This window comes from Setaria viridis, chromosome 2 (assembly GCF_005286985.2).
Source record: "Setaria viridis chromosome 2, Setaria_viridis_v4.0, whole genome shotgun sequence".
NCBI lineage: Eukaryota > Viridiplantae > Streptophyta > Magnoliopsida > Poales > Poaceae > Setaria > Setaria viridis.
Genome location: NC_048264.2, coordinates 35,236,604 through 35,256,093, shown reverse-complemented (window position 1 = coordinate 35,256,093; position 19,490 = coordinate 35,236,604). Strand labels below are relative to the sequence as shown.

Below are 19,490 nucleotides of genomic sequence, written 5' to 3'. Positions count from 1 at the left end.
AGGCCAGTCTAAGTGGGGTTTCATCAAGAGTTTCATGACCATTAAATAACATACCACATCAGCAATTTTGATGACGTGGCAAGGTCATTATGAGGAGAGAGGAGATGGAGTTTCATCATATGTGATAGGAGTTTCATCACCATGAAATCCAGCAGGCACAGTTATCAAGTTCTTAGCTATGATAACTGTACAATATAACTGGTCATCATATGTGATAGGAGTTTCATCACCATGAAATCCAGCAGGCACAGTTACCAAGTTCTTAGCTATGATAACTGTACAATGAAACTGGCCTGAGTTACAGCGTAGGGAGTTTTGTTTTGTTTGGATGTTTTGATGGCAGTTGCAAGTAACAGGGAATCTACTTTAATCAATCCACCAATCAGCCACTCTTATGCCGTTAACTTTGAGAATTAATGAAGTTATTATATTTGAGGATAAATTTTGAATGTATAATACCTTGTATTCTGGAAAGGAAGGAGTAGACATCTTGTTATTAGAAAAAAAAAGTCTACATATCTAGGCATAAAGATCTCGACCCCATGAATTATAAAATTAGATATTGAACACCTAAGGTTTATCTGATTTTACAAATGTTGGGAATGTATCTAGTTCTGTAGTTTAGGAAAATCAGCTGTTAGCTGTAGTACTACATACAGTATTGCAACTGTACACGCGCACCTGTGCCGTACGGCCACCGTACGCGTCAAATGGACAGTCATTGGTGGAAAATCGAGCTTTAGTCTCGATTGATAAGCCTCGTAACTCTCGAAAAAACAATTGGGACTAACTATTCAGGACTAAATTAAAGGTCCCCCTCTTTAACTATTCGGAACTAAAGGTCCTCCTCTTTAGTTATAGGTCATTCTTTTAGTCCCGGTTGGTAATACCAATGGGAACTAAAGACTTTTTTCTTGTTACCCTGAATTTTTTTCCATATTAATGCTAATTGTTGCTTCACACACACATATATATACATACATATATGTATACATTTTTAACGTACACTAATAACATGCATACGCTCGTATTGTATACATATTGTATATATATTTCATGATAGTATATGCATAATATTAATTATATTAATTATAACTACTATATAACAATTCTTAGTATATTATACACATCAAACTAATATTTATACAATTACTATATATACAATAATTTATCCTCTTCATTCTTAGGATCTTCCCATTGTGGTGTTGCTCCATTCGGCTACTGAATGTCCATCGTAATAAAATTTTCCTTTGGGATTTATCATCTCGTCCACCAGAAATCCTAGGAGAGCTTCTTGGATTGCCAAAAGCCTCTCCTTCTCTAAGAGTTCTTCTCTAATCTACAACATCTGTAATTCGGAAATATATGAATGTTACACGAACAATTAAATATAAGGAGCTAGAAAATAATTAATTATTAATAGATTTATTTTACGTATAGTTATATTGTCCGATATCACCTGTCCTGCACAAAATGGTACATGTGCTCACAGACGTAGTATCCACATAAATTATTGCCTTATTCCTGTTTCAAGCACTTTAGTGGGAAAAAATAAGTTATGAAGTATTCATGTTATAGAATGTACAAAATGCGCAAACTTCATACGTACAAGGAATGTTGTACTGAATGTAAGTTTTTCTTTGAATTCATCACGGTGAGTCTTACGGAATCGTTTCCATGCGCTACGAATTAAAATAATGAATGATACGGTGTTAGGTGAAAAATTAGGAAACAAACTTTTGCATAGAGATAAAGGTCCAGAATTATTACAAGTTTAGCAACTCGATCTTTGGTTTCCTCAATGAATCAAACACAATAACATTGCTTTTATCAATCATAATTACAAGGAGAATCTAGTGAAAACTGCGTACATAAATATTCATATTAAAACTAACTAATATTAATTAGGTAAGGAAAAGAAAAACAAAAATAGACGCTACCCACACCTACTTAAAGTTGTATGGAGTAGTATGTATTGCTTGTAATTTTGTTGCTCCAAGAATTTATATATTGCGTCCAATGTAGACTTTGGTTGATCCCGTATCTGATCTTGGTTAACAAGCGATTGATCCATGAAGCCAATGTTGAAGTAGGATTCTCGGCGACACCTCTGAATTAGCATCCTACATAAAATGAAAGACAAAGTTAGTAGGGTGACACACACACACAAAATAATGATCTGAACTAAAATTTACATCTAATAAACACACACTTACAGAACCCAGGCGGTGATGAGAGACATCAAGGGCATCTTGATGGTACACTTCATATATATCCTTGAAGTCCAACCACAGGAGTTTCTCACCTTCATCGAAAAAATCAATCTGTTTAACACGAAAAGTGAACATAACCCTTTCCTTGGCCGACTGCTCCATGTACCACTGATGGAATTCATAAATCTTCGTTGAGAGATTCCGTACCAATTTCAGGCCTGACTAGAGGCTTGCCTAACTCAAAGGGCTATTTAGATACAGTCTTTTCTGGAGGTGGCGGTTCAGCTTGCCCTGGAACTTCAGCGAGTGACAGACCTGTGTCTTCCATAAACTTAATGACCTGGATTTGTTGTTCTAAAAGCAAAGCTGCTATAGCTAGAGCGTCTTTATCTGCTTGCTGATCTTACTGCCCGAACTGGGGGACAGTAGTACTGGATGACGACTCTCCTTGTTTTTTCTTCTGATAAGACTTAACTAATAAACAATCGTAGTTCGATAGTAACATCTTCTTGACTTCTTTTTTAATGCCAATAAAAAACTTTAATTTCACTGGATCTACTGGCTTAGGCTCCATCTCCTTTGCTTTTCTTTCTATAGCTTTTTTTTTCCAAACCACTCCCTTACATATGCTTGCGATGCCTCCCCCAACTTCTCAGGAGTCATATCACCTGCTAGCTTCTTAATTAGTTCAAACTTCTTTGTTTTGTTGCTCGATGGTCGTGACTTCTTGAGAGATGCTGCAGGTTCCTTGCTCGCACCAGACTTTAGTCTCGGTACTGCAGACGGTGATCAGGGAGGGGTGTTTTGGTCGTCGTCGCTCGCACCACCAGGATTCGATGGTGCTAGAGATGGTGATCGAGCAGGATGCGACGGTCCTGGTGGTGACGATGGTCCTGGAGATGGATGTGCTAGAGATAACGGTCTTGAGTTCTGAGGAGATGGTGGCTGCGGGGGATCTATGGGAAGCAATGATGCCTCTTTGCTGGGGATGATGATGTAGCGTTTGCGTCATAGAATGATACTGTGAAGTGCATGTCCTAGTTTCCTTTCCTATCACCTCCTGAGAGGTCAAGCTCTAGGCCTTTATATTGATTATCACAAAGCTGCTCTAGGCCAATGCTGGAGTAGTCAGGTGGAATCTCCATACCATGGCTTGTCTACCCTGCCAAGATTGGTAAAGCACTTTTGTACACCACTTGTACATATAGGAAAAATAAAAAAGTTATTAAACTCCCAAGGCGTGGATCAATTGAGATAATTGTATAAATTATATATATGTATACCTTAATAGTGAGGTTGCCAAATGGTCTGTACAGCTCATATGAGGTGCGTTGAGTGATGTCATCAATAGGGTACCGTTGGTTGTCCCACGCAACCACGGGTAATCTTGGCATGTTCTCATTGGGGACCCCTGTGGAAGCACAGCTGCTTCGGCGTTGAGAAGGGTTGACGACGACGTTGGGATCCGGCAGTGTTCTAGATTGTGCCATCTCGGTAACTGCCAGGGCCACTCGCCGATTAATTTCTTCGTGTATTCTTACGTCTTGTTCATGCATCTTAGCTTCTAACATGTGCCGCTAGCTCTCCTCTTACTATTCCTTTCTTCTCTTCTGGCTTCTATACGTGTCGATGTCCCTACGGAAAGCAAACTTCCACGAAATGACCCCGAAGCCTCGGCAACGTCCTGGGTGTTTGGGATTCCCGAGCACAAAAGTCAACTCATCGTTCTCTCTATCAGGCTTGAACTTTCCCACTTTAGAGTCTTCAATTTTTTTAATAAGCCTGAGGGCCTTCGACGTATTGTTTAGTTGAAAATAATTGTCCCAACCTCAGGGCTAAGGTTGCCTCCATGAGCGTAATATCAATTCTTCGATCGATCGGGCCAGTCAATAGTCGCTGGTACGATACCTCGATCGATTAGGTCTTATTCCATTTTTCTCCATTTGGGAATTGTACTCATGTAACCACCTCGCCCTAGGCGATAATGGTACTCCTTCTGGGCATTGCCTAAGTTGACACAAACCTTGTTCGTACTACCTTCACTCCTCTTGTATTCCAAAAATGAGTTCCAGTGATCTCTTAACTTTGGCCAGTCATTAAAATCTGGATTTCAGCCCTTCTTGATATAGTTGGCATCCAGATTCTTCTTGAAAGTTTGAAATTGGGTTGCCATCTTCTTTAGCGTCCAGTCTTTCACAACTTTTTCATCGACGTTGTTAGGAAGTGTGAAGTGTTTCTTGACATCTTCCCACAACATATCTTTCTATGTCTGCGGGAGCACGTATGGATCATCTTTTTGACCCTTCCATTCTCGAATGCTGATGGGCACGTTGTCCCTTACAATAGCCCCACAATGACTCACGAACTTTCTAGCGACTTTTTCGGTAGCAATTGGTTGCCCTCTTCTGCCACTTCGGTGATGTGAAGCCTTCCCTCCATTATCTTTGTACGACCTCGCGGCTTTTTTCGGTTCATCAATCCAGAGGGCTAAAAGTTCAAGATTGATTAATTAGTATATAGTAATAATGAATATGAAGTTGTAGATGGGGTAAAACAATGAAAATGATATATACCTCGTCGGAACCTTCCATCACGGCGATATCTTGTTCTGCATTGGCATCTATGCCGTGCTCGGGCTCATCATTGCCATCACCGGACATGTTGAGGGACATGTCCGCCTGGCTACCCTCATCCTCGGTGTAGGTTATTGGAACGTTTGAGCCACTACCGCCAGCAATAATCTGCTCCATTATATACCTTGCGCCCCCTTCGTCTTCCATCTCAACTAATAATGATATTAGTTATACACACATGTAATTATAGATACATTAAATTAAAAATTGTATATACATGAAATCGTAGAACAACCATGAAATAAATGAAACTTATCCTAACTGCTTGCACATTAAAACAACTCTTGACTAGTAGGAAAAAAATCACAATCTATTAAATAAACATATGATTGAAAATATACACTTATACAATTTATTACATGAAACTTACATGAAATAATTTACATGAAAGAAATAGACATGAAACCATACATTATACTAATTTTCTATAACTTGCTATGCATTTAAACTAATTTCCTAAAGCATTTCCACTAATATACTAAATTGTACTAATTTCTACTAAATTATACTAATTTATACTACTTTCTACTAAATTATACTAATTTATACTACTTTCTAATAATTTCCTAAGAATTTATACTAATTTCTACTGAGGAAATAATTTAATCTAATAATTTCCTAAGCATTTATACTAATTCCCTAATTTAATCTACTAATTTCCTAAGCATTTCTACTAATTTCCTAATTTAATCTACTAACTTCCTAAGCATTTATACTAATTTCTGCTAATTTTGTAATAAAAAAATCAGGCTTGCGTCAACAAGACGGGCGCTTGCGTCATCGCCCTCTGCGCCGCGCCGTACATACCAGACGGCGGCGCAGTGGGCCAGGAACGAGGCAGACAGTGGGGCGGGGAGCCGAGTTTCGGTGGACGGCGGCGCAGGAGACCCGAAGTCAGGGAGGTGGTCAGGCGTCGATGGACGGCGGCGCAAGGGACCCGACGTCGAGGAGGGGGCTAGGCGACGATGGTGGACGGTGGCAGCCGGTAGGGGCCGCGGCGCTGCTGTAGTGGCACTGGCATCTGGGTGTTTGCCGCGCAGCGTCGTGCGGCGGCGGAGAAGCCAGCGAGCCGGGGGAGGAGGAGGGTGCCAGGCCAGGAGGATGCCGCACCGTGGAGTCGGGTGTGGAGGCGAAGGGGCGGCCGGTGGAGGAGGAGAACGGGTCGTTGAGGCGTCGATAGGGGTGCCACGAAGGAGCTGCTGGCCGGCGGCGTGACGGCCGGGGGGATGTCGACGACGCCCGGTGAGGCGGCGGCGGGGCTAGCCAGGCGAGTGGGGGCCGCGATGCGGCCGGGAAGGAGAACGTGCGGCGCGGGGAATGCCGGTGCTGAACGTCGATGGGAAGGCACAACGACGGGGAGAGTGGCGGATGCGGCTACCGAGGCAGAGCACGAGAGGCGGCCGATCAGGGGAGTGAAGTGAGGAGAAAGAAGGGGGCGGAGAAGAGGTAGTTATACCCCCTAGTCCCGGGTGAACTTTGCAACTGGGACTAAAGGTTAGTCCCAGGTGGTATTACCACCAGGGATTAGGGGACAGTCTCGGTTGGTAATAACAACCGGGACTAAAGGGTGCTTTAAGCGCGGGAGATGAAAAAGCACCCTTTAGTCCTGGTTGGTATTATCAACCGGGACTAAAGGCTCCTACTTTTCATTTCCCACTAGTCTTGTAGTTTTAATATGTTTTGAGTTGTTTTCGTGCTGGTGTTGTTAAGTAAAAATAAAAAAATTACATATTTTGAATATGCAAAAATATATTAAATCAGCAAGTATATTTAAAATAAGTTTGAATCAGTCAAGTTTCTAAAATAATTATTTAAATGCATCAATTGATCAGCAAACTCTTCAATTAAATAATTTCAACGCGCAAAAATACAATTGATGTATGTGGTTAAGTTAATATTGTTTATATTGATTGAGAAAAGATTCACCGTAGAGCAATACAATATCATTAAAAGGTTCTCATGGCCATAGAGCATTATATAAAGGTGCACCATATTTAGTGCATTACAATGTAACGTTAAAAAACTTCTTCTTAACGAAAATTCCTTGTTGTTGATCGCGGCGTAAGTATGGAACCTCTTCTTTGGCTAGCATGATGTTTGGGTCAACTTTGACAGTGAATGGAGTCATACCATCAAACTTATCATAATCATCTGACTGGTCTATTTTATCCTCAACTCCCACGATTTTTCTTTTACCTATAAGAACTATGTGGCGCTTTGGCTCCCATGGTTTTTCTTTAACTTCTGAATTTTTATTGGGTTTGCTAGACATGTCCTTCACATAGAAAACGTGATGCACATCATTGGCAAGGACGAATGGTTCATTATTATATCCAGTCTTGGTCAGGTCCACTATTGTCATTCCATACTGATCTTTCGTTACGCCACCTCCAATTAGCTTCACCCATTGGCAACAAAACAGGGGGATATTTAGTGGTCTGTATTCGAGTTCCTAGGTCTCCTCTATGAAACCATAATAAGAGTTCTTGCTCCTATTGATGTCTATGGCATCTATTGGACACCACTAATTTGGTTGGTGCTTTTTTGATCTTGGGCTCTCGTGTAAAATGTATAGTCATTTATCTCGTAACCTTGGAATTTCACGATTGTGGTAGAAGTTCCCCTGGCTAACCAAGCGAGTTGTTCGTGAATTGTGGAGTTACCCATAAGGTGTTGATGCAACCAAGAGAGAAAAGTATCCATGTGATGACATATAATCCAAGTATCGAATCTCGTCGGGTCTTGGAAAAATAGAATCTGCTTATGTTCCTCGATATACGGAGCCACAAAGGATGATTATTGGAGAACCGTGAAGTGTGCTTTATGGAACAAAATCACTATCATTGTTCAAATTTGATTTCCTTCCAAGGGTGCCCATTCCCCGTAGCCTCCCCTCGTGCCGTGATATTGGAACCCCAATCGGATTAATTGAGTCAATAAAATCAACACAAAACTCAATGACCTCCTCTGTTCCACATCCCTTGGCAATGTTTCTTTCTGGACGAGCACGATTAAGAACATCATTTTTTTGACTAACATGAACCTCTCAAAAAGCCGCATATTCGCAGGAATACTAGACCAAGAATAGTAATCTCTTTGACTAAGTGAACCAGGAGGTGCGTCATAATATTGAAGAAAGATGGTGGAAATACCAACTCAAACCTGACAAGGCATTGTACCATATCATTCTGTAGCTTTAGTAGCTTGGTTGGATCGATTGCCTTCTGCGAAATCGCATTGGGAAAATGCGCATAGCTTTACGAGCGCCAATCATACATTCTCTGGTAGAATACCCCTCAGTGCATCCGAAAGCAACTGGATGATGAACATGTGGCAGTCATGGACCTTTAGATTTGTGAACTTTTTTCTTTCATATTTATTATTCCCTTTATATTCGAGGAGCACCCAGACGAAACCTTGATACTATTCATGCAATCAAACATGTTGTCCTTTTCTTCCTTGCTGAAAGTGTAACTGGCAGGACGTAAGTAGTGTTGTCCTTTATCTCTCTTTTCTGGATGTAGGTCATCGTGTTGCTTCATACATTTTAGATCCTATCATGCTTCCAATGTATCTTTTGACTTCCCATAACAACCAATGAAGCCTAGCACATTCACGCAAAGATTCTTCGTCAGGTGTATCACGTCTATTGCATTGCGGACCTCTAGGATTTTCCACATGGGTGCACGTCGGTTATCGTCGTTCAGAACAGGTTCGCTATCAAGACCCTTTCCAAAGACTATCCTTGCATCCTTTATCATCTCAAATACACACTTTCCATTACGGTATGCAGGTTTTTTATGATGGTCTAGCACCCCTTTGAAATGCATCCCTTTCTTTATTAATGGGTGGTTAGCAGGAAGAAATCGACATTGGCACATATACATGACCTTCCTACAGTGTTTCAAATATATATTGTGTGTATCGTCTAAACGGTGGGTGCAGATCCGATATCCCTTGTTTGTCTGTCCTGAAAGGTTACTCAGTGAAGGCCAATCATTGATGGTTATGAATAACAATGCTCGTAGGTCAAAACTCTCTCGTTTATCCCCATCCCACACACGTACACCTTCTTCCTTCCAGAGCAGTAAAATTTCATCAACCAACGGTCTTAGGTACACATCAATGTCGTTGCCGGGTTGTTTTGGGCCTTGGATAAGCACCGACATCATAATGAACTTTCGCTTCATGCACAACCAAGGAGGAAGGTTGAACATACATAGGGTCACAGACCAAGTACTATGACCACTACTCAACTCACCGAATGAATTGAATCCATCAGTACTTAAACCAAAGCTTATGTTCCTTGCATCACTTTCAAAGTCCAGTAATGCTCTACCAATTGATCTCCATTGGGCCCCATCTGCGGGATGTCTTAGCATCTGATCTTGCTTACGTTCTTCTTTGTGCCTTCGCATCAACTTAGCATTCACCTTGTTCCTGAACAAACGTTTCAAACGTGATATTATAGGGAAATACCACATCACCTTCGCGGGAAGTCTCTTCTTGGGAGGTTGCCCCTCAACATCATCGGGATCATCTCGCCTGATCTTATACTGTAGCGCTCCGCACACAGGGCAAGCATCCAATTCTCGTATTCTTCACCACAATAGAGGATACAGTCATTAGGGGTATGCGTGTATCTTCTGAACCTCTAATCCCAGAAGGCAAACAATCTGTTTAGCTTCATATGTTGTGGACAATAATTCATTATTCTCGGGAACCATGGTCTTTACAATTTTCAATATCCCCTGAAATACCTTATCGGGCACACCATTTTTTCCTTACATTGCAACATTTCCAATGTGGTACCCAGTTTTTTATGCCCCTACTTGCAATCTGGGTACAACAATTTTTTGTGATCATCTATCATGCACTGCAACTTTTCTGATTCCTTCTCAGTTTCACAGTCTTTCTATGCATCGCGTAGCACCTGACCAAGATCATCAATGAGGTCGGCTTCTGCAAACTCTTCTTCATCAGTCTCACCCATTGTAGTGTCTGCAAAAGTTTGGCCTGGAGCCCAGTCTGGAATGTTGTTATCATCATCCTCTTCTTCACTGTCTTCCATTATAACCCATCTTTCGCTGTGTTTGGTCCAAACCAAATAGATAGGCATGAAACCGTATCTATCCAAGTGGCTGTGAAGAGCCCCCAAGAAGGGTAGTCCTTCTTGTTACTGCATTTGGAAGCATGGACAACATATGAATCTCTTCGCTGGCTTGTTGGTTTTGGCCACTTCGAGAAAATAATGCAAGCTATCAACAAACTCCTTGGTCCATCTATTTGCGTTATACATCCATTGCCGGTCCATCTGCACCATATTACATGACAAATGGATATAGATCTTCGTATTAGATAAAGAACTTGATCGATATTGATAATTTACACCAATCAACCTTCATAAAAATAAAAATAATTCACATAAAAATTATACCAATCAACATTTATATCATTCACTAGGTCGATAGAAAGAAAAATGCGAATTCTAGAACAAGACAATAAAGATTATAGACGCTCCATAGTGGACTTCACGTAGTCAATAATCTTAAAATAATGGAACAACATAGCAGAATGTTCACCTCCAAGCCATCTCTGCACATGACTCAATCTTCTACGAAGTCTATGGAGAGTCACCTCCGCTCCTCCAGTACCTGAAAATAATGGTACAACAGAAGATCTTCAAGTCCACATACTCGGGCTGAATATCATAAAAGAATGTTAAAATAATTGTCAAAACATCTTTTGGATCATGTGCCACATTTTCATAATAGAAGTATGGTGGCACACAATAAACTGTCGAGGTAAAAGATTTGTTCACTAAGCATGGCCCATTTTGGCAAGTCAAAACCAACCAAAAGCCAGTGGGTCAAGGTCAATGAACAGATCTCTGTCTGAACAGGCTATCGGGCTATCATACTTCTATTATGAAAATGTAGCTCCAAAAAGCGTTTGGAAAACTATTTCAAGATTCTTTTATGATATTTAGCCCAAGTTTTTGGACTCGAAGTTCTTTTGTTCTACCATTATTTTTGGATTCTTGACTCCGTGAAGTCCACTATGGAGCATCTGTAGTCTTTAGTGTATCTTTGTTGTCTTATTCCACAATTGTAGCATTAAGTTGACCGGTGTAACTTTCATGTCACTCTAATTTAACATGCAAACTACAATTTATTTACCTTAATTTTATTGCAATGATTGAATATTAAAAACACATTTACTCTATTTTTCCCATACCTAATATTGATTAAGATATTTATCTAATACAAATCATATATAACAAGCAAGCTATATCCATCAAATTCTAGCTCAAAAACATGTATAAATAAAAAAAATCCTTTCCATTCTATCTCATTCTAAAAAGCTCATTTTTCTCCATCTCTAAAGCATAAAACAAAGTATAATATAATAAATGAAAGGAGGATGAAGTAGCTAACATTTACAACACTTCGGATGAGTGAAATCCCCACGAACCCTAAGCTTGCTTGCTCGCCATGGAAAAGAAGTCCAAAGCTCTCGATCTGAGTGGCTCGGGCTCGGGAAGCTAAAAATTGACTTTTATAGGCGAGGTGTTTAGTTCTGGGTATTAACACCAACCAGGACTAAAGTGTCACCAATCAGGACGGGAGATTTAGTCCCGGTTGATAATTCCAACCAGAACTAAGGCTAATCCCAGTGGGAGTTTCATAGAGGTTTCATGCACATTAAATACGGTGACACATCAGCATATGTGATGACATGGCATGGTAGTTATGAAGTGAGAGAGGGAAGGAGTTTCATCAGGATGAAACTGTGTATACACTGTTTCCAAGACTATGAAATCTATTGAAACTTGCATTAGGGGCTATAGAGTTTCATTTCATCTAACCATATCCAATCACATGCCTCACAATTAAATGTCATGGGCATCCTATGAAATCGTGAAATGAAACTGTGCACTGGGACTCCCTGTTTCATTCATGATAATACACCTCATAGGATGATGTGGCATCCTTGAAAACAGTGCAATGAAACCTTGCACTGGGACTAGCCTAAACGTCTCACCAAATTTCCTCGTTCCACTAAACATTACAACCGGTATTTAAGGGAGCTCTTTAATCCCGGTGGCTAATATAAAAACGATCCCTTTAGTCCAAGTCCAAAAATGACTAGAAACGCTGGAGTGAAGGTTTGTACCGGTGAGTGCAGCGTCGTCGATCCCAACCGACCGAGCGCAGGGGGCCAGCAGCCGCGGAATCGAAGCGCTGCTCCTCCCGCCCAACGCCAGGCGACTGAGAAGGGCGGCGTTGCTGTCAGGGGCTCAGGGCGACCTGTGCGCCACGCTGTCATGTTCCTGGAGCTGCCCGCTGGCCAATGGCATTGGCAAGCGCGCGGCGCCCTGCATGCATGTTCCGCGTCGGCTTGGCTGGGCGTCGCTCTCGGCCACCGACACCCCCGCGGGCCGCGCACACACACCCAGCCATGCGGCGATCGGGATGCAGTGCAGCCCGGCCGGCTTGTTCCTATGCGGAAAATGAGACGCCGACCGTACAGTCCGTCTCAGTCTCGCTGTAAGCACCGCGGGGCCAGTCGACCAGAGGCCCGCTTGTCGCCGGCAGGTAGGGCCCATCATCAGCGGTCCTTCGGAGTAGTCCATGCTGGACTTGAATTGCTGATGATCGACCCATGTGTTGGGATTGGGACTACGCACGCTCTTCTTTTGCATCATCCTTTTACATTTCCTCCTTGGAGCTTCTGATCGATATATCGATCGGTCTTCGTTCACGTGAGCTCTCCTTCTTCCATGTTGCAACCTGCAATGCAACGCAGTGGCACCGTCGGCGATGAGTTATGCCGTGCCCGTGCGTGTGCTCTGCGTGATGATGCGGGCAGCGAACCGCTCGCGCCATGCGGCCATGCCCATGCTAGCTAGCTAAGACAAGTTGCGAGCGCCTCACGTGGTGGCGCCGTGCGGTTTCGCGCGGTGCAATCACGTCTACGCCGGCCGCCCGGCGACGAGGGCACGGGGGCAGGCTCGCCCGCCCAGGGCCCGCGGTAGAGTTATTGGGTGATCCGGGGATTGGGTTGACTGCTGCTTCTGGCCTGCAGTGCAGGCCAGGGCCCGGATAAGTCGTGCGTGCTGCACAATTACAGCCCTCTGGGCTCTGCCCGCCGGCCGGCGGTACTCGGCTTCTGTACTGCAGCAGGAGCAGTGTACGTGCACGTGTTTCTTTCTCTCGAACTAACGTAACATGTACAAGCCGCCGTATACCTCTTTTGCAACAAAGAAAACAATGCCGTACATGTCCATGGTGGCCGTACAACGCCACCGCCGCCGCTACCGTCGGGGAGCAGAGCACGCTGTACGTACACGGCGGTCAGTCAAACGGGGAGAACCAACCGAAGCACAAGCGCCGGCTCCGTCCCGTCCGGCCCGGCCGCCCCCGCAAACGTGCCACCAGGCCGCACGTCCACGGTCTGACGACACGGGCCGCGCGCGGGACCAAGGAAGCAAAGGCACCGAGCCGGCCGCCTAGCCGTTTGCTGCGCCAGTGCCGACGAATCCCACAGCGCCCCGGTGCCCATCTCTTTTCACGGAGATCGTCGACCACGGCTTCCCCGGTTTCACTCAAAAAGAGATCCCGGGTCGGACACGTGATGAGTGCAGGCCGGCGAGAGAGGAAATCCATCCGACCTTCTTTCAGCTGTGATGACATCACCATTTTGTGTCTCCGTTTTCAGCCGGACCGTTGCGATTCCCCGGCGGTACAAAGAAAAAAAAAATGGAAGCAGATGTTGCGAGCGCGGCGCGGGGGAAACAAGCTACGCATCAATGCGCCTCCATGCGTGTGCCCATATAGCGTGCCGGCGACCGGGAGCACGTCACGTGCTTCATGACAACGATCTTCCATCCATGCACGCGCGTCTTGATCACTTCTATTCTAGATCAAGAGCGCCGGGACAAGATGGCGTTGAGAGCGCGGGGTTAAGCATACTTCTACCATCGATCAGGTGACATTGACGCGAATGCCCGTTGAACATTATTACAGCGCCACTCGTTAATTCTGTTCTACAGTTTTGGGATGCACCCGATTCGGCTCAGTTGGAGCTATACAACAAGTCTCCCGGGTACAAATGGCACGTGCCAATGAACTAAGCTGTTTCTGCGAATTTTCTGTCCCCCAAACGAGTCCATACATTGTTGGTCTTTGTACTTCCTACTCGCTGTCCAACACACTGTCTGTGGGGCAACGTGGTTGACACTGCACCAGTCAATGGCAGTTCGCAGGCACTAATTTCACAAACATTTCGCACAGTGTAGCACTGGGCGCTGGCGCCTTATTAGTGTGTTTGGATGGAGGGATGAGATGGGACGGTCCCAGTTTTGTATGTGTTTGGTTGGAGAGACGGTAGGATGAGGACGACATCAAAATAGAATATTCCTCGAAAAAATAGGATGGATCCGTCCCTAGAAAATGGCCAAACCGACATGTCCCAATTCGACGGCGCAAACGCCGTGATGCGAGCGCTTCAGGCGCGAGCGCACGTCAGGGCGGTGGGGAGGGTGGAGCCTGGCGGCATAGGGAGGCGCGAGCGCACGTCGGGGTGGCGGGAGCGGTAGAGCCCGACGGCGCAGGGAGGAGAGACGGGCAGGGCGAAGCCTGGCGACGCAAGGGATGCGGCGACGGCGGCAGGAGCATGGCGCGGTGGCGCGAAGCACAGGCAAGCGGGGGCGAGCGCGACGCAGGCGATGCTGGGCAAGGACAGGCGCGGCGTAGGCGGCGCAGCAAGGCGTAAGGGCTCGGGCGCTCACCGGCTGCGCAGAGCACTAGGGTGGCGTGCACACCAAGGGAGGGGCTAGCAGCGGCCATGGCCGAGGTCAGCCCGGGGCGCGCGGGCCACAGCGGGACGAGGAAGGGGATGAGGCTCTAAGGCTGACAGTGGGTCCCGCGACTAACGGAATAGAAACACCGTTTATTTCATCTGTCCTCATCCTTCCAACCAAACAACGAAACTGGAACGCCCCATCCCTCCAACCAAATACCGAGTAGGATCATCTCATCCTTAAAAAATAGGATGATCCTATCCCATCCCACTTATCCCTCCATCCAAACACACCCGAAGTCCCCGAATTCATTGGCCAAGCCATTGCCATTGACTCAGCAGGTCCGCGCACGCATTTCACTGCCACAGTGCGGCCTGGCCTGCCAAGTGAGAACCGCCATGGCCGAGCTCCAGGAGCCGGAGACTGGAGGGTAAGCTACCCATGCTCGAATAGCCGGATGCGATCCTACCAAAAACACTAGCGCTTTTCAGTTCAGCTCCCTCCTCGTTTACCAGATCGCAGCAGATTAGGCAGGGAGGTGAGGATCCCAAATCCAAAACCGCACCCACCCAATCGAGCCAGACCCGACTCGGGGTCACCCCGAGTGGCGCCCAACCGAAACCAAAAACCACCCGCCGCGTGGGGCCCCACCTCCCCCCTTCTCCCCATTTCACTCCCCCCTTTTTATATCCCCCGCTTTGCTCTCACTCCCTCCTCAGCTAGCCCGCTTGCTCCGAGCCTAGCTGTCCGTCCATCCGTGTCTGTCTAGCTACCCGTCGAGCTCACTCCCTCGGGGACCCCGGACGCGAAGAGGAGGAGGAGCAGAGGACAGACGCAATGCCGTCGTCGGGGATCACCGCGGTGGACGCGGCGGCCAAGGGGATGAAGCTGGAGCGCTACGCGAGCGGCGGCGCGCTGATGCTTCGGCGGGCCACCAGCGCCAAGATCGTGTCGGCGTCCTCGCACCTGCTCTTCCGCGCCACCGTGCTCGCCACGCTCGCGCTCGTCTTCCTCTTCACGCTGCACTACCCGTCCCTCCTCTTCCGCTCCTTCCACCTCTCCGCCGGCGGCGGCGGCCCAGGTGGCGCCCACTCTGCCTCGCACCGCAGCCTCCTCATGTCGTCCTCTTCGACGTCGGCGTCGTACGGGGGCGCCGCGTGGGAGAAGGAGATGCGGCAGAGCGCCAGGCCGAGCCGCGACGGCGGGATCTCCGTGCTGGTCACCGGCGCCGCCGGGTTCGTGGGCACGCACTGCTCGCTCGCGCTCAAGGCCCGCGGCGACGGCGTCGTCGGCCTCGACAACTTCAACTCTTACTACGACCCGTCGCTGAAGCGCGCCCGGCAGGCGCTCCTGGCTAGCCGGGGCGTCGCGGTGGTCGACGCTGACATCAACGACGGCCTGCTGCTGGAGAAGCTCTTCGACGTGGCGGCGTTCACGCACGTGCTGCACCTGGCGGCGCAGGCCGGCGTGCGTTACGCCATGGAGGCGCCGCAGACGTACGTGGCGTCCAACGTGGCCGGGCTCGTCAGCGTCTTCGAGGTGGCGGCCAAGCACGCCGACCCGCAGCCGGCGATCGTCTGGGCCTCCTCGTCGTCGGTGTACGGGCTCAACACCGACGCGCCCTTCTCCGAGGACCACCGCACCGACCGCCCGGCGTCGCTGTACGCGGCCACCAAGAAGGCCGGCGAGGCCATCGCGCACACCTACAACCACATCTACGGCCTCTCCATCACCGGCCTCCGCTTCTTCACCGTCTACGGGCCGTGGGGCCGCCCCGACATGGCCTACTTCTTCTTCGCCCGCAGCATCGTCGCCGGCGAGCCCATCACGCTCTTCCGCGCCGCCGATGGCTCCGACGCGCGCCGCGACTTCACCTACATCGACGACGTCGTCAAGGGCTGCCTCGGCGCTCTCGACACCGCCGGCAAGAGCACCGGCTCCAAGTCCGGCAAGAAGAGCGGGCCCGCGCCGCTCCGCGTCTACAATCTCGGCAACACCTCCCCCGTGCCCGTCACCCGGATGGTCGCCATCCTCGAGAAGCTCCTGGGTAAGAAGGCCAACAAGCGCATCGTCACCATGCCCAGCAACGGCGACGTGCCCTTCACCCACGCCAACGTCAGCCACGCCGCCCACGACTTCGGCTACCGCCCCACCACCTCCCTCGAGGCCGGCCTCCGGCACTTCGTCGACTGGTTCGTGCAGTACTACAAGCTCGACATCAAGATCGCCAAGGGCGCACGCAGCGCCGCCGACAAGCCCGCCAAGAAGAAGAAGGCCGCGGCGGCCATGTCGGCGGCGTCGTGATCGATCATTCAATCAAGCACAGCACACAGAGACAGAGCACCACCACAACAACACCAAGTCACCAAGTGTGTATTCTCTAGCTAGTTCTTGGAGGCTTTTTGTCTGTAACCATGTATTGTTGAAGCCCTTGCTACTTGCTCTTCTTCTTCTAATCCTCCTTATGCTGATAGAGATTAGTAGGAATAATGATGCAAACAACTGTTGCATGCATATTCGTAGATAGAAGATTGGGAGGGGGTATAGATGATGATAAAATCAAACAGAGGAGCCAGGACAGATGAAAGATGAAGTCACTGGCTCCCTATCAATCAACTTGTTCTCTTGCACAATATCACTTGTTTTGTTCTCGCTCATCATCCCGTGATCCGAAAGCCAAAGGCAAAAACCACACCACACAGCCTCGACACTTTCAGCTCTACTTTGTACGCTGCATTTCTGGGTTCCGAATCCTTCCCATCCAAAGCCAATATCCAAACAAACTTGCACACATTCGGGCCCTGCCGCTACATTTCGGTCTGGTTCTCCAACAGGGGACCTTTGCTACTTGTGTGCAGCGTGCCGTGTGTTCTTGTGGTTGTGCTTCGTGGAGCACTTGCGCTGGGTCTGGGTGAAGTAATGAAGCTGGTTGGTGTAGGGTTCAGAGCATGGTCCAATCCGCTGCTCCTTTTAGCATCTTTAATGGGCGGCGAGAGCCCATTGGTACAAGCTGCTGTGCCGGCCGTTTCAGAAGGGGGAGAGCCTTCTGGCTGCTGCCAATTCAGGCTCAGGCCAGGGCCACCCATCCCCACTGTTGCGAGGTTTTGCGTTTGGACACTTATTTCAGCGGCGAGGTCGAAGTGTCTGCCAGTTGCGATGCTAGTATTTTAAGCGCCAATGGAATGTCGGCACGATGCCACGAGAGGCTACTGTCGCAGCGTTGCATGTTACCATACTTAAGATCTGCAGAGCACAAGATTCAGTTTCTCTTTATATCTTGCATCAGAGTTGCTGAAACACTGAAATGCCAATCATTTTCTTCCCTGTTTTTCCCTGATGGTGAGTGGAAATGGAAATCATGCATGATGGTGGAGGGTTGATGGGGACACTGCAAAAGTATGCAATTGTGCATTTCTGCAGTGGCGTTCTGCAAAAGAGATAGTGAAGTGATGAGAAGCGGAACCTTGGATCCCTTCTAAGCCCAATTTATTCCCCAGAAGGCAACGTATCTGTCTGTCCATCCTGGCACCCGTTCTGGTCCATCCATCATCATGCATCCAGGTCGGTTCTTGTCCACGCCCGCCTTCAGACCGCTGCATTTCTGCTCTTCCTTGCATAGGCCATCAGATTCCAGCAAATCGGTATTGTATTTACCCTTGTGCTACAAGTTCCCAAAGGAGAAACAAACACATCACCTTCGTATATGTACCCTGCGAAAATTGCTTCTACTGCAGGCAAAAATCTGGCCTTGTCGATATGCGTCTCCATGAATCCTGAATCCTGATTGAGCTGCAACTCAGCTATAACGTCATCCAAGACTGGTGTTTGTTCGCTAAATTGGGCGATCAATTCTGACTAGCATTTTCAGTGCACATTTTTTCTTTTGGAGAGAAAAACGGGGGCATTTTCTGTGCACATCATCTAACAAAACAAAAATGGACCAATTTATACCATCGAAAAATAAATTCGTTGTCGGCATCTAGATGGTTCTTGCAATCTGATGCCAGGGCCCACTCTGGAGCCCCAAACAACACATTGAATCGAACGGGGGCTAGTAGGACCAGAGAGAATCTGATAAATTATGCAGAAACCAACAGATATGCCTTAGGAACTAGAGAAGCCGCGTACTTGAAATGCCGTGTGGTGATGACCGAGGTCTGCCTGCACGGCAGCCTGAAGATCTTGTTCAGCATAACAAAATCTTTTCATGGGCAGAAAGGAACTTCGGATCTGAGGCTTGGGGTCTTGGAAATGGTGTGCTGCGTTGTGCAACGTACATGGGTCAAGATCCTGGCTCCCTTTCTTGCTGCATACTTCAGGTTCAGGTCACTACATTAGTTGGGGTTGCTAAAGACAGTTAAGCTCTGACATTTCACAACTACTAGTTTAATCATATGGTTAGGAAAGCATATTTACTTGAGATGTCGTATAATGCCTTGAAGCAAGTGCTGCAGGTATAGTATTAGTGCTAGAGAGAAGTTTGGTCCCCAGCAACCTCTGACAGTCTGACTTTGCCTTGGAATGGCATTAGACCAGAAACTTTGACTTAACCTTGACACGGTCTGCAACTGCAAGTGCTTCACCACTTGCCCAAAAGCGAGTTTAGCCCTCTCAATGCTGCATAATGCCTAGTAGTGTATACTGATCCAACTACATAGGCATTGGTCACTGTAAACATGCCTGTTCCTATCATTCTGGCTCGCCTCCATTACGCGTTACTCGGCCCGGCGTCGTGGGGGTCTCGGGGAAGCCGGCGTGTCTACACATCCAGCAGCAGGACTTCAGTTTGGATTACAAAGCGAGAAGGTTGCTGACTGCCAGACCCACTAACCAAGTCTG

At 47.2% G+C, this 19,490-nt stretch overlaps 1 protein-coding gene across 1 annotated transcript; it reads left to right on the top strand.

Annotated features, from left to right (window-relative positions):
- Positions 1-15,350: 15,350 nt before the first annotated feature.
- LOC117842050 (UDP-glucuronate 4-epimerase 6) lies at positions 15,351-17,165 on the top strand. Its single transcript, XM_034722386.2, has one exon. It carries the CDS (start codon positions 15,489-15,491, stop codon positions 16,953-16,955), a length of 1,467 nt encoding a protein of 488 aa, XP_034578277.1. The 5' UTR covers positions 15,351-15,488; the 3' UTR covers positions 16,956-17,165.
- Positions 17,166-19,490: the final 2,325 nt, after the last annotated feature.

Bases quoted from the DNA above. Each gene is read 5' to 3' on its own strand.
- LOC117842050 (XM_034722386.2), top strand. From the start codon at position 15,489: ATGCCGTCGTCGGGGATCACCGCGGTGGACGCGGCGGCCAAGGGGATG.